This window comes from Alligator mississippiensis, chromosome 5 (genome assembly GCF_030867095.1).
Source record: "Alligator mississippiensis isolate rAllMis1 chromosome 5, rAllMis1, whole genome shotgun sequence".
NCBI lineage: Eukaryota > Metazoa > Chordata > Crocodylia > Alligatoridae > Alligator > Alligator mississippiensis.
The window spans coordinates 185,481,419-185,496,518 of NC_081828.1; the positions used below are offsets into that span (position 1 = coordinate 185,481,419).

Here is a 15,100-nt window from a genome sequence, read left to right on the forward strand (position 1 = left end):
CTGTGAAACAAAATTTTAAAAAAATCATTATGGCTCAATCAGAACGTTTTGTTCAATAAAATTAATATTTCATTTTAATTTTTAGACTTAAAAACTAATCTAATGTAAACAAAACAACTGAAAACATTCCATTCTCAAAACGCTGAAACAGAATACTTTGATACGACTAAAATAACCTTTTTACCTCTCACCTGCAAGACTGAAATTCTAATACTTATACTTTTTCTGGCAGAAAATAATTCTGTTGAAGTTTGACTAGCTGTAATCTTGTAGGTCAACAAATACCATTGATTTAGTTTGGAGTTGCAGGTGCCTCTTGTTTACTGAAAAATAAAAACCAAGCTTCAAAAGCATATCAGAATATCATTTATGTTATTTTGCAACTGAATGTTGAATAATTCTGGAAGTTGTGATAGCTCTTGCAGATGAATAAATGTTCTCTCTCCAAAGTACTGACATCATTTTGAAAGTCCTTCTGACATCTAACCATTATGATCTCTCTCACAGTTTCCATTGCTTTTCTAAAACACTAGAAAACACCTCAAAACAAATGATGAACCATACCTAAAAATGCTGTTTGTTCAATGCTCAAAGGTAAAAACAAGGTAGCGAAAATATAAAAACGTAAGAAAATTAAAATATGGCATAAATATTAAAATACTGGAGGGGAAAATCATCTAAATTTTAAATCAAATTCTGTAGTTCCAAATACGAAGAAATATCAAATACATTTGTATATTCTCAAGTATTCATTTAAGAACATTTTAATTTAGAACAGGTGAGAATATGACTAAATAAGAGCATTACTTGATATAACCCTATGTTATCCTTTCAGATACAATGAAAAAGCAAATATAGTGCAGACACAGCAGGCTGGCAACACATAAATGCATGTGAAGACTGAGGTCATAAGAATACCCAGTGGCCTAAAATACAACAAATTTAAAGTATGTGGTCACACATTTGTATATGTGTATATGTTTTACTTACCTAGAAAATACAGATGCATGTGTATACTGCGTATGTATAATGAACTGTTTGGAAAATAGGAAAAACCCAGAATTTAAAAAAATAGATCTCAACAATCTCACGTTTGCTTAAATTTTCCGACCACTTCTCATAATCGTTTTCAAACTTTAACCTTCTCTAAGGCATACCTTGTACCAGAGCTGTCAGGCATATGGCCCAGTGGCTGGATCCAACCCACAGAGCTGTTTCACTTAGCCAGTGGAGCTCTCAGAGGGCCCATGAATTTGGGGATGGAGCCTACACCCAAATTCCCTCCTGTGGAGTCCCACTGGAGATGGATGTCTGCAGGGGGTGGGGATAAGAAGGCAAATGACAGCTACATTAACCTCTGTACTGTCACTTGCCTCTCCACTGCTTTTGGTTCTGGATCTAGCCTGCAAGGCTCCTTATGGTCAGGATCTGGATTCAGGGCAGAGCTGTTTGACACTCCAGCCTCATACCCTTTATATATCAGTGGAGGCCAATCTTTTGGCAAGCATGCCACAAGTTAAGCCCTACACGCCCCTACATGTGCCATTCTGATCCCCTTCCTGCACTGCTATCTGCTCCCTGTGCAATCTGCTGCTCTGTTTTTTGATCCCTGGCCCACCTGCTGTTGTGCTGCCTGACCCCTCCCTGATTTGTCACGTCATACAGGAACTTCCCATGTCACCTGTGCCACGTCGGCCACTCCAACTTTAGATATGTGTATTCATTCACACTGAAGTCATCAATTCTTGCATTCAATAAATTATCTGCATATTCTAAAAAAGACCTATCCTACTAGACTATATACAAGATGTCTGTTTAGACAGTTCTCCAATACAAAAAATACATTTTGATTCTTTTAACACAGAAAATATTAAGCAACATAACATCAGATTTATTAATATTATCAATATTTTCCTCATACTAAGGCACATAACGTATAGAAATACTGAGGTACAAAAATGCAAATTACTGCATCTGAGATTTAAAATATAATCCCATTCTGGAAAAGGAGAAGTAAAATTCTTCTGCTTAGAATATTCAGCTTTTAGCCATTTTTTTCTTTTGTACCAGTTCGACAAGCAACTTGTATCTTGCCACACATTCTTCCTGTAAAAATTAAGAAATGAAAGCATTTATCTTCAAAAATATTAACTGTGATTTGAATCCTCATATTGTTTTGACTGTACACATGCTACTTCACTATATAAAGCTGCAAGTTATGTTTTACTTTTAGAAAAAAACCCAGAAAAATATTTACCCGTGTATTGAGCTTGTAGGAGAGAAGAATCTATACTTGATGAAAAATAGGTTAGAAAAAAAAACAAAACCTTTCACTTTGGGTTTCTCAAAAGATAGCTGATAATGACTTCATCAGATGAACTTTAGAGACCAGACAAAACAGGAAAGTTTGCCTTATATTAACAAACATTTAACATTAAAAATTAATGCCCTGTTCATTTCTGGGTTTTTTTGAACATTCAAAGAAACACCAAATGACTATTCCAGAATCAGCTTGTGTATGGAAGCTGTTGTTCTGGCAGCCTTCAAATCCAGAGAAGCCCTTACTATCATCTTGATCTAGCAAGCCCATGAACCCATGCACTGAAATGATTTTCCGAGCCAGAAAGACTGTTTTGGAACCACTCACATGTATGCTTCCCTACCATAACACCAGTGAGATTAATGCACCCTGATGCTTTAATGCACTGAGACTCAATTGTACAGCACCTGGATTGCCACTACCACTGGGCTATTTTTGAACATGGCAAAAAACATGGATCATGAACACAATGCCCATCTTTGTTTTGTGCAGAGCTTTTCTACCAGGCAATTTCAAAGAGATTATAAAGATCCAGCCCACAGAGCCCCTTCATTCAGTCCTTGGTGCTGCCCTTGGGTCTTAGGTTGGCCCATACACCACACACAGCATGTACCAGACTGACCCCGTGTGCAGGTTGCAGAACCCATGCTGCATGCAGCACCCATATGGGGCCAGTCTGGGACTCCCTCTGCATGCTGGATCCAGCACCCATGGTGTCCACTCTGCTGGTCAGGTGCAGGCAGTGCATATCCTGGACCAGCTGAAGTGAGCCCCACATCCCAGACTGCTCTAAGTGGGCACCATGTGCATCTTGTGTCCCAGAACAGGTGCTGCATGTGGCATAGTCCCAGACCGGCCAGAGTGGGTACTGGATCCAGCATGTTGTTGGTGGGGTGGGGCAGGGAGGGTTTGCAGGACAGATTTTCAACCACCAGATCCGACCATGAGAATTTATTTTAAAACTTGCATCTATTTTCCTTTTAGCCTCTTAAGTCTTAATTGTGGGGTAAGGACTGGTATTTTATATGACAGCTCACCTTAATCATTCCAACACACAGAACATAAATACAATTAAGTGATGGACATATTTATATCAATATTATTATTAATAGGGAAATAACTGAGTTAGTTGGGCATATCTGGAAAGATAGCAACAGGCTGGGTTAATGACCCTATGCTTCATTAGGGACTCAATTCCTTTAGCCAGTTGCTAATCAGTAGGAAATGCCCTCTACATGTTATAATAGTATTCTAATCCCATATAAAAGAGCAACATTACCTTACTTTTACCAGGGACACATTTTGCTATCTTATCCCAGCGGTCTGATGTTCCTTTTGGATACTGCTGTAAGGCCAGTTCAAGAAGCTTCTGTTGATTTTGAGTCCACAGTTCTTCTGAGCTGCGACTTTTCTCTTTTTTCCTATTCTCATCATCACTATCTTCATCCTCTTCCATGTTATCAAAGTCTTTCTGGTGTCTTCCTCTACCCTTATCTTCTGCCACTTCTTTCATCTCTGCTAGAGTCACTTCAGGTGCTTTAGCAGTTTTTCGCTTGCGATGTCTGGTTTCACTTGGCATGGGCTCCCTGTAATCTGGTGGAACCTCCACCTGCTGTGGGTCACCATGATAGTTATCTTCTTCCTCATCATCTCTTTCTCGCTGAGTGATTATATGGTCTGGCAAATTTACAGTGGCATTTTTGGGAATCTGGGCCAGGGTTTTAAGTTCAGAGAGCTTAATGATACCTGCTGGGAACAGCATTATATGTAAACATTACCAAAAATTAAATGAAAGGGGAATTGGTTGGGGACTCACATTTACAACCTGAGAGAGCTATGAGACAGAGCTCACATGACTGAGATACCAAAGGAAAGAGTCACCCAGAAGCCACAACTACAGAAGGAACAAGTTGTAGCACAACCCCTCACACCCTGGGCTAGTAGATCAAGCAATAGGAAAAAAAACAGCATACTGCAGAGGTGATGAAGCATGGCTTCCACCAGAGCGTTTCAAAATACTAAGGGCAACTTTCTGCAGTTTAGATTTTAAAATATTTTAAATATATTTTTTCCTCACAAAGACCCAAAGCTAGTTACTCCCTCTGGACACAGTCCACGGGGACCCCAGAACGTGGAACGATTTCTGTCATTCCTAAGACAGACAACGTTCTTTGGGTGAATTTGATATCTTTTATTAGACCAACCCAAATGGTCGGAGAATAGTTAAGCAAGCTTTCAGGTTCAAAAACCCTTTGTCATTTTAAGGAAGTTTCAGCAGTTGGTGTGTGCTCTTCCTGGATGGAATTCCTAATGCATTTTCAAGGCTTTTCCAGTTACTAATCACATAATGGTGAGTAGCCATATATGACTGCTCAGAATATTCACTCTATCTATTCTTCTCAAACTCACATATAAAGAATAAATCCCAGGGAAATACAATAAAAGGTCATGAACACATGAAATAAGATTGCATGCATCTTTCCTTCCCTTTTTTTCTGTTTCATTGTTATCCTTTTTTTTTTCCATCCATACCCAAATCAGTTTCATATCCATCTCTCTGCCTAATTGTTATCCATTTTCTCTGTTATTCTTTTCTTTATTTTTTTCTTGAGCATCACCCTCTTCTTTTCTCTCATTCTTGTCTTTCATATTTACCCCATTCGCTCTCCACCCATTGACAGTGAATCCTGCCTGGCTTGCTCCATGTGTATTTTTGTCCCCCTTGTCCAGTATTTCCATGGCAGTGCAGCACACTTGCAAGTCAGTCTCATTCTACTATCTCCTCCCCAAATCTTTTCAAGGAGAAGTGGCAAAAAAGCAAGACTGGAATTTTTTTAGAACATTATAAAACTTTACGATTCTGAGAAAAATGAGACGACTCTAATGTTTTATTGGTTGAGTGCAGTATACGTCCAGCTTTCTTATTACAGTAACCTAAGACACCATACTTCTATGCTCTGTCCTAGTTGTAAAAGACGCAATAAAGCCTGTGCATGACTGGTTTAGCTCCTTCTGCACCAGAGTTCTACTGAGGAGTGCAGTGAACTCTGTCCTCCAGCGCTGCATTAGAAATAATAAGTGCATTTTGCTTTGAGCACTCTCACGAGTGTGAATTCACTGTTACAATCATGACAGCCTGCATTATTATAATCTATATGGAGAACCTTTGTGGAAATAATACTGAAATGCTTCCCCCAAAAGTGTTATAATGGAATTTAAATCCACCATCACAACAACTAGCAATTAAAGGGTTAAAATATAAACCATATGCTGGTAGGGGTAATGTGGGCAGCTGGTAAATCTGGAGAAGAGTAAGCAATAAGAAAAAGTTTGGGAATCTCTACCACAGAGAAAGACAGAAGACATGGTCTTTATGTAGCCAGCTTTACACAGGAACATCTTGCTCAGAATGCCTGTTGGCCTCTGCATCAGATGAGTGGGTGTAGCGCAATACTTCTACAGACCATACAATGAAGGCCATAAACTCTCTCTGCACAGATCACGCTAAAAGCTGCAGAATGAACTATACATTCATAGCATAGCTATAAATCTAAATTTATTTTTAAACAAATACAAACCTGGATTATATGCAACAGACTCCTTCAGTTGTTTTGCTTTCAGAGTAACCTGTTTAAAAAATAAAAATAAAAAAGCTTAATTCAAAACTTGCATTTTTAGCACTTCATAGTTAAAAATGTCACAAACAACTTATGCAAAATAGCATTTTAATACATAAAAACACTGCTATGCTATCATACTATGCTCTTCTTCTAAGTCTTAATCGAGCCATGCCAATTTTAAATTGTTAAACAGATTTATCTTTGGGACTTAGCAGAATCAGATAGTTTATTTTTAAAAATGATGTAAACTAAGTTGTATTCAATATAAAAAAAGTCTGCATGCCCTATATGATGCAGTATCCTACTGGGCACAAAACCCAGAATAAGCAGCTTTTGCAACATGAGAAATTTGGAAAATGAGCAAAAAAGGCTGTCAGCTATTCTGGAATGCTGGTAAATGAAGTAGGAAAAGAGTTATCTGCACTGGACATTCATACCAAGTAGCCATTTTCACTTGTATAGAGGGAGAAGTCAAACTAGAATTAATTGTGAAAGTAAAAGCAGCAGCAAACTTTGATTTTTTCCCCGCCAAAATAAATATTTTGGAGCTTTCTTTTATACCCTATGCAAGCAGTTAAATCACACATAAGCAAGAAAAGTCACAAGCCCAATTTAAAAAATAACAGTTTTTGCAGTTTTCATATGAAAAAAAAAATCACTCCATTGTTTAGAATGCAGGCTCTTTAGACATGAAGAAAAATACAAAATTAAATTGACTGACATGAGCTGAATAAAATGCAAAATGTAAACATACACTAATTCGAGAAATACATATTCCAATGTTTGCAATTTTCTTTTCAGAAAAGTAGTAGGTTAGTTGTACAAACAAGAAAGGATGTACACTCAAAACAATGAAACAGTAACGTAATCTACCTGAAAGTGGTCTCTTTAAATAAAAAGATTTATGAAGTTAGTGGGGGAGGAAGGAAAAAAATAGGGAGAAAAGTCCCTTGTAGTTGCATCGTAAGTTAGAACAGTCCTGGGAGCTGCAAATTTGTTTAGTGTTAGCATAACAATGCATCTGATGTATTGTGAGCTTACTCTGCCAAGGGACCTACTTAATTCCCATTTACACAGATTTTGCAGAAACTGTGAAATTCAGGATTGTCTGCAAAAATCAACAACTGAAAAAACTTAATAGAAGTAAAATGCTGGCTCCCCAGTGGGAGCCAGTGGTCCTCGCTGCCAAGAGCAAAAGGTGCTGCAACATGAAGGGAAGAAGACAAGATGGCAGCTCCCCCCACCCCCAAAGCCTCTCCACCAATCAGCGATAAGAGGCAGGACTGCTGAACAGTAGCCAGCAACAAAGATGGCAACCACCCCCTCGACCCTCCTTCCCAACGGAGTGTCTCAAATCAGTGCCAAGGGGCATAGCCACCACAAAATGACTACAGAATTTTAACTTTATGCTGCGATCAACCTGTGAAAATTGGTAAGTCCACCCCATTATTTAGGGAGATCCCCTACTTAAGCCTCTCTGATTCAGTTAGTCAATAAGCAACATCTCTACTACAGGTGTGCAAAACGGACCTCATTTGATTCAGATTCAGCCCAAATCGGGAACAGTGATTCGATTTGTTGATTCGGATCACTACCCCAATTCGATTCAGCTGAATCTGAAGATGTGATGCTGATTCAGAGAATCAGCGAGTTGGACATAGACACAGCTTTAAATGCTTTTTCTACATGCCTCGAGGTACCAGGCATGGGTTGTGAACGCTGCGATGGCAAGACGGATAGAGTGTCCCACAGAAGCATGGGGGCCCCCCTACGTGCTTGGCAGCAAACTCAGAAGTGGACTCGGCAATCAGTCATGGTGGGACCCTGGGTGCCCCCCCAGAGACAGGAGATACCAGTCGCTGAGCCGGGGGCTGGAAGAGGGGTCCCCCACATGCTCCCTGGTGGAACAGCAAGTGCTTCTGGTCCACTTCTGGGTCTGCTGCCAAGCGCACTGGGGACCCCCTGCGCTCCTGTGGGATGCTCCATCCGTCCCAGCATCTCATCGTTCACAAGCCGCTTGGTACCTTGAGGTATGTAGAAAAAACATTTAATGCTGTGTCTATGTCTGAATCATCAAATCTTTCTGAATCTCTCCAAATCGAATTAGTGATCAAACTTCGCACAGCCCTAGTATCTACCCTGTCTTCTGCTAATACATTAGAATGTTCAAAATTCTGACATTGTTTTAATACACAATTCTCAAATATTGTGTTATAAATATATCAATATCTATGTCACAAATGCAACATTTTAAATATAATACAATAAAGTATTACAATCCACATTTAAGAGTCACTAGTCTTCTGTTATCTATCCTATTTATCAGCGTTTTCACTGAGTGTTTTGATGATTAAAAAGAACAAAAATAATAATTGAAGCTATACCTATCCCTGTCCCACTTCTAACATTTGATTGCACCAGACCAAAGAATGAAATTCCAATCTAACACCAGAAACAGCAACTGTAGCAGTGAACAGTTGAGAAATTATTTTCTTGATGACATCCTTGTTTTCTCCCAAAACATTTTCTTGAATTTGTACCACTGAATACATCTTTCATTGAAGAATATAACTTTTGAAATGTAAATCTGCTTGCAGAAGTTCACTTTTAGCAGACTTCTACATATTCCAGAAAGTGTAACAGAGAAAATGTCAATTCCTCTCTTGGGAATGGTAATTGGCAAAGGCACAGATCATATCATACAGGCTTGAAAGCAATACAGCATTCAAACCTGATAACATTTTCAGAACCTACACAGCTTTGCATGGACAGCTTCAACTGCCATTGCCCAACTACCCACTGCTAGACTTTGCAACATGTTTTTTAAGGCACAGACAAACTTTCAGTTTCAAAAGGGGTGGGGGAGCTGCTGCAGCTGTGCTGGTGTGCTCAGCAGCTGTTAAGTGCTGACTGTGACATGCATAAGCCTAAAGCAATGCAAATTTCATAGATTTCATAGACATTAGGGCTGGAAGGGACCTCAGAGGATCATCGAGTCCAGCCCCCTGCCTGAAGGGCAGAAAGTCAGCTGGGGTCATAGGATCCCAGCAAGATAAGCATCCAATTTACTCTTGAAGGTGTTCAATGTAGGTGCTTGAACCACCTCCGATGGCAGGCTGTTCCAGACCTTGGGGGCTTGGACAGTAAAGAAGTTCTTCCTTATGTCCAGTCTGAAACGGTCTTGCAGTAGTTTATAACCATTCAACCTTGTCATCCCTTGGGATGCTCTGGTGAACAAAAGTTCCCCCAGATACTGGCGGTCACCCTTGATAAACTTATAGGTGGCCATCAGATCGCTCCTGAGCCTGCGCTTTTCCAGGTTAAAGAGCCCCAGGGCTCTCAACCTGTCATCGTAAAGTCTGTTTTCCTGACCTCTGATTATGCGCGTGGCTCTTCTCTGGACTTTCTCAAGCTTCTCCACATCTTTTTTGAATTGTGGGGCCCAAAACTGGACGCAGTACTTCAGCTGCGGCCTCACCAAGGCAGAGTACAAGGGGAGAATGACTTCCCAGGATTTGCTTGAGAAGCGTCTATGGATGCAAGCCAGTGTTTTGGTTGCTTTACTAGCCGCAGCATCGCATTACAGGCTCATGTTCATCTTGTGGTCAACATGGTCAGTGATGACCCCCAAGTCTCTTTCTTCCGTAGTACTAGCCAGATGGGACAACTGATGCCCAGGAAAAAGCCAACCTATTAAATGGGTACTTTGTGTCGGTCTTTCATCAGTCCCATGGGACGCCCATGTCCGCTATGGGACAGGGAGGTCCGGGTGAGGGAGATCCCTTGCCCTCCATCAATGCGGACCTCGTAAAGGAACACCTTGAGAGGCTGAATACCTTCAAGTCAGCTGGCCCTGACAAGAAGCTAAGATTTTAAATGCAAGAAAGCCAACATGCATTAATAATCCTGCTGTAAAATCAGACAGAAAAGACATTATATTTTGCCTAGCAAGATAGCTAAGGGAGATCAACACTGTTCTGGCTACCCTTGGCTCCTCTCAGTTAACTCAGAGTAAAATCTACAGAGCCTTTTGTCCACTGGGATTTTACATAGCAGGATAACTAGTGAGCATTAGTTATCCTGCCATAAGGGAATTCACCATTTACCTTGACCTGCTACATCACGCAAAACTACAAACTTCATCGTCTTTACTAGGATTTTACATCATGTTAGTTAAGAACGTGTCTTAATGAAGACAAGACTTTTAAAAACAAATGCATTTTTTAATTTTCATTTTTACTCTGAAGCTGGAGTGGGATTTTTAAACCTGGTGGAGATTTTACAAACCTTCCGACATTGAGGCTCAAGCCTTTTTTTTTCCAAACTGCAGTTGTTTCCTAACTACAGAGCAAGCATGGAGTGTTTCCACAGTAGACATAACTCGCCTTTCCATACAAAGTCTAACCGTCTATAAGATCTTTTGGTTCTGTGCCAATAAGTTCTTTATCAACCGTCACATGATACAGACCCCAAAATCAGTACTTCATGAAACAAACAACAGAAGTCAGCAAGCAGGCTTCAAATATTAAGGGTTCAGTGAAACATTCGGTCAGATAGTATTGTATGTTTTTGATATAATAGTTCAAAAAAAGCTCTAGAAATATGTACAATGTATCTTCCTAAAAAGAGCACTTAATATTTTGCTGATCAGAAAGATCCCATTATTTAACATAAGGATTGAAAATATTCTTTGAAGCCCTGTTATAATTATAGCAGGTATTTGAGATGGTTGCCACTTTTTCTAGAGTCAAAAAACATAGCAAACTGAGTAACACTATCCACTATGGGACTGATCTGTCAAAAAAAAAAAAAATCCCATTGATTTTAACAGGACATTTAACTATTACATGCAGCAGCAGCTCCCAAACTCCAAGCTCACAGAAACCTCAATGGACATAGGTTGATAAAGGCCTGGTTTGAGGATTCTTTTGATATTAGGCCAGAGACAGCACCAACCTGGTCAGTCCTTCCAAAATGAAGGCAACTCTGAGCATATGAAGAAGCAGAACTTTAGGAACCTAGGGAAATATACTGGCAAAAGTCTGTCACCCATAAAGATAGGTGGGGGTTTTGAGGATCTCACTTAGCTGGAGAAGCCTAAATTTAATCCAAACCCCATTTTAAGTACTTTTGTAGATCTAGGCCTAAACCTTCTCTTCATTTCCCCAAAAATATTTCTCTGATTCACAGAACTGTTCTGACAACAGATCCATTAATATACAAGGTATTTCAATCTTATGTTTTAGAGTACCACAGTATTAGACTGCCAATGATTCATGATTACAATAACTAGGGTTTTAAAGTGTACATATTACAAGCATGTTATGTTTCACTGTGTACAATACAGATTAAGAAATCAACATCCATAAAAACAGGTTTTCCAGGGGCGAAACACCCAAACAAGTCCAATGAATAAACTTGTACTTACGAATCATATATTGTTTAGAGGTTTTCCCTAATAAGCTAATGAGTTTAGTTTGTACTGTTTTTGGGGTTTTTTTAAATAACCAAGCTCTTTTATTATAAACCATACAAGTTCAAATGTATTATATACCCAGGAGCTCAACCTAAATCTCAAAGCCTGTTAATCATTTCATCATCACTTTTTTTTGACATATGGGGAAGATCATAAAACTGCACACCTCTTAGCTCACACTGTCAGGCACCATACTAATGAGGAAAGCCTGCTTAAATCTATCCACCTGCCTATTGTTTTGCTGCCTACTTGGCCCTCTTTCCATGCAAACAGCAAATCCTCTATCAGTCTGCTACTGCAACCTGAATTCAAGAGATTAGTGGCCACAGAGGCAAGGAGAATCAGTTTACATCCTCTCAGGCAAGCAAATGATATTACTGCACAAGTATGAAATCTGAGATCTCCTTGCCTTTAATTTAGAAAACCTGCAGTTAATAATCGTATTAAAATCTGTTTTTCATGCCAGTTTTTATTTCCTCTGTTTTTACAATTTGAGTGCTCTTTGTGGTTACCAAAATCATCTGCTGAAAGACATAAATTAACAGTTTAAACTTTTAATCTGTATTAAAGTAGATCTTGTGTGGTCACATATATTTTATAATTTCACATACACATTTTTTACTTTAAAATAACCTACTTGTATCACTTGTAATAAATCTTTGTTAGGCTTAGAATTTTTCAAACTGAACAATGTTAATTTGACAGGAATGTCAGATTTTAAGCTCTTTTCTTAATTTATGTTACAGATTTCTCACACAGTTTAGAAAATTCAGATTTTTTTTTTTTTTTTAAGATCAATTATTTCCTTAAGTATTAAAGGACAAGAATAAGAACTGAGCCTGAAGCTACAGATTCAGTAAGGAAAATGGGTCAAAGAACAGATGTGTAAAGGCTGACAGAGAACACTTGTACAGGTAACCAGGTCAGCAGGCAGGAACTCTGATTAGGGTAAACTGAACCCAGTTTTCCTCTCATAATCAAAACACTTGAAGAAACCAAATCTAATTAATACCACAAGGCAATTGCAACAAAAATGATTTTATAAGTCATGTTGACTTTTCAATTACAAATAAAATAAGACCTTGTTATATTGATTAGGTTGTAAACTAATTTTTGACGGATTAACATGGTTTGTAAGTACTGATATTCTCACATTATACTCCTATTTACCAATTTTACATAATTAGATGGGTAAACTGAGCCTGGCTTAATCTGGTCTATTTTAGAGTTGGTGGTATACTTGCTGGTTAAAGGATGATTTCCTGAAGTGATAGTAAAAAGACAATTTTTACTTCAAAAAGCCAAAGTGATAGGCAGTGAAGTCAGAGTTATGGGTCTTATCATATGTTTCTTATAAACCTCCACCTGCAAGGAGATGTAGGTAAGTTATAAAATTAAGTTAGACCACACGTCTATCAAAATTGATCACCATCAGTTCTGGTACTTTTTAACTGTAGGAGAACATAAAAGCAACTAAGAATTTTTGTGGGAAACTTTAATTTAAGAATAACCAGATTACAGAGTTTTATTGCAATGACTACTAATCATCTGCAGTGTTTCCAGGTTCAGTTTCGCATATATATATTTTTGGGGATTTACACACCCCTTCAACTGAGGGAGATTCTTTCCTAAAATTTGTGTCCCTCTAACCAATTGCAAGAAAATATTGATTAAATCAATATAAGAAACCATACTACAAAATGGAAACCCTAAAAACAAGGAAACTGTTTCTAAATTTATCTCAGTATCTCTCAAACTTCCTTCATCCCAAGTTGTCCCGTATACTAATTGCTTTTGCCCATGTTTGCCCCTCTGGTTTTTCTTGCCCCTTCCAGTCTAGTTTTCAAGTGTTCTTCAACCAAAAGAGGATGTTTGTAGGTTTGGGGGTGTTTGCCTCTCTCAGCAGGCTGTCTTCCTCCTTGTAAAAGGATAATGAACTGTAACAGGGTGATAGCCCTGCCTAGGGGACCCCAGATTCTGCTGAGTCATCCAATGTCACATATTTAAAATGTATAAGGCAATTACTATGGAGTCATAGGGCCAATTGAATCTTAACTCCTACAAAGACATAATGTAGTTTGCAGTGTCTCAGGGAGACAGACAGGATGAAAGTAATGAAATCCTGTCAGGAGACCACAAGAAAAGAAAAGCAAAGCATAGCAAGAAAGCTTAGACTAAGGTTTATGTCCTATTATTGTTATCTGACTAACCGGTAAAGCCAGACTGCAGGAGATGGGATGTTTGATAGATACAAAACATGTGATAATCCTGCATAGTACAACGTGAAAACTTTATCTGGGTACACTTCCTGTCTTAGACAAATAAACAGAGGGTAAAAACTAAGGCTGAAGGTACATTCTCTAAGAAGGGTACTGAAGTTTTGGCCCATAAACAGCTCGGCACAACTGCTATGGAGTTTCTGGCCTTGAAAAAGATGGAACCGTACGTATTTATCTCCAGGTAAGACTACAAATACCCTAGTAAAGTACCCGATTAGAAGGATCTTATAACTATGGAATCAGGATACTGCTTGTGGGAACAATCTGACTGATTACTTGAGTTTGTTAAACCAGAATTGTGTGTGTGGTGACTGAACCCAAACTATTATTCAAAAAAGATAAAAAGGCGCACAGCACACAAGCTACTTTGGAAAGAGGTTCCCATGCTGCTACTATACCACATATTCCATAGCACAGAGTTCAAGTGGCTGAGCAATTTAGGATTACTCTGCTTTCTTACAGCCTCCTTTTCCTAGAACTTCCTTTGTTTTCTGTTCGGCCAAACATGGAACAGGGAGGCTTCATATCACTGCTTATGCCAGCTCTTAGCTATCCGGCAAGGGCTCCTCCAGCCTCTGGACATCTCTAAAAGTGGAATCCAACAGCACAAGGAATTTACAAGTCACAACCAACACTTCTGTGCATGAATTGCTTTTCCAAATGCATTAACATTGGTCTAGGAGTAATTATCCTTAGATTTCTTCTGTAGACAATGTTACTATAAATGAGAATTTCTAGAGGGATATTTTCTTTAAATATTTCAGCATGAAACAGAAAACGATGTAAGCATAAATAAGTAAAAAGGTAACTGCAAAGGAAAGAAAAACATTTAGCATGCCTCTTCCCCTCCTCCCCCCACCTTTAAATGTGGTAAGGTAGCTTGGAAGTTTATTTTTTTAAATGCTTTTTGATTAAAAGAAAAATGTTGTTTCCCATTGCTGCTTACCTTAAAAATTTAAGTGCATCTACCCAGGAAGACTGAAGCACTGCAAAAAGTTTGTTTGTTTAATAGTGAGAAACTAGCGTGCACACACTATCCTCCATAAACTGTAGTCAAGAAAGGGTACTGTTAATTTTAACTGTGAAGTGGTAGATGAGGTAAACCATAGGCAGAATTCTGACCTGACTTTGATACCCTAAGCTAAAAACCAGCATACCTTGTCTCCGCTAGAATTTTTCACATTATTTTTACATGTGTTAGTTATCCTACAATAAACACAGACTTATTTTGACAATGAGAAGCCTATGACAACATTATTAGTGCTCACGAGTAGAAGCTGAACAACTGAAAAGCAAAGGGTCTTTTAGGCAGATTACTGATATAGGGTGTTTATACACATGCTCCAGGACAGGGGGGAAAGACACAAGCTTTAGTTAAAATGTCCCTGCTGCCATTTTTCAGCAC

The 15,100-nt window shown here is 38.8% G+C and overlaps 1 protein-coding gene across 1 annotated transcript in view; it reads right to left on the reverse strand.

Moving 5' to 3' along the window:
• Nucleotides 1-1,868: 1,868 nt before the first annotated feature.
• DNAJC1 (DnaJ heat shock protein family (Hsp40) member C1) overlaps nucleotides 1,869-15,100 on the reverse strand; it is a 203,254-nt gene continuing 190,022 nt past the window's right edge. Inside the window, exons 10-12 of the mRNA XM_014608954.3 lie at nucleotides 5,899-5,947; nucleotides 3,600-4,066; nucleotides 1,869-2,106 (exon numbers count right to left, since the gene is read on the reverse strand). Of these exons, the coding sequence (XP_014464440.1) occupies nucleotides 2,038-2,106; nucleotides 3,600-4,066; nucleotides 5,899-5,947 (585 nt within the window). The 3' untranslated portion in view covers nucleotides 1,869-2,037. The remainder of the gene's footprint in view (nucleotides 2,107-3,599; nucleotides 4,067-5,898; nucleotides 5,948-15,100) is intronic.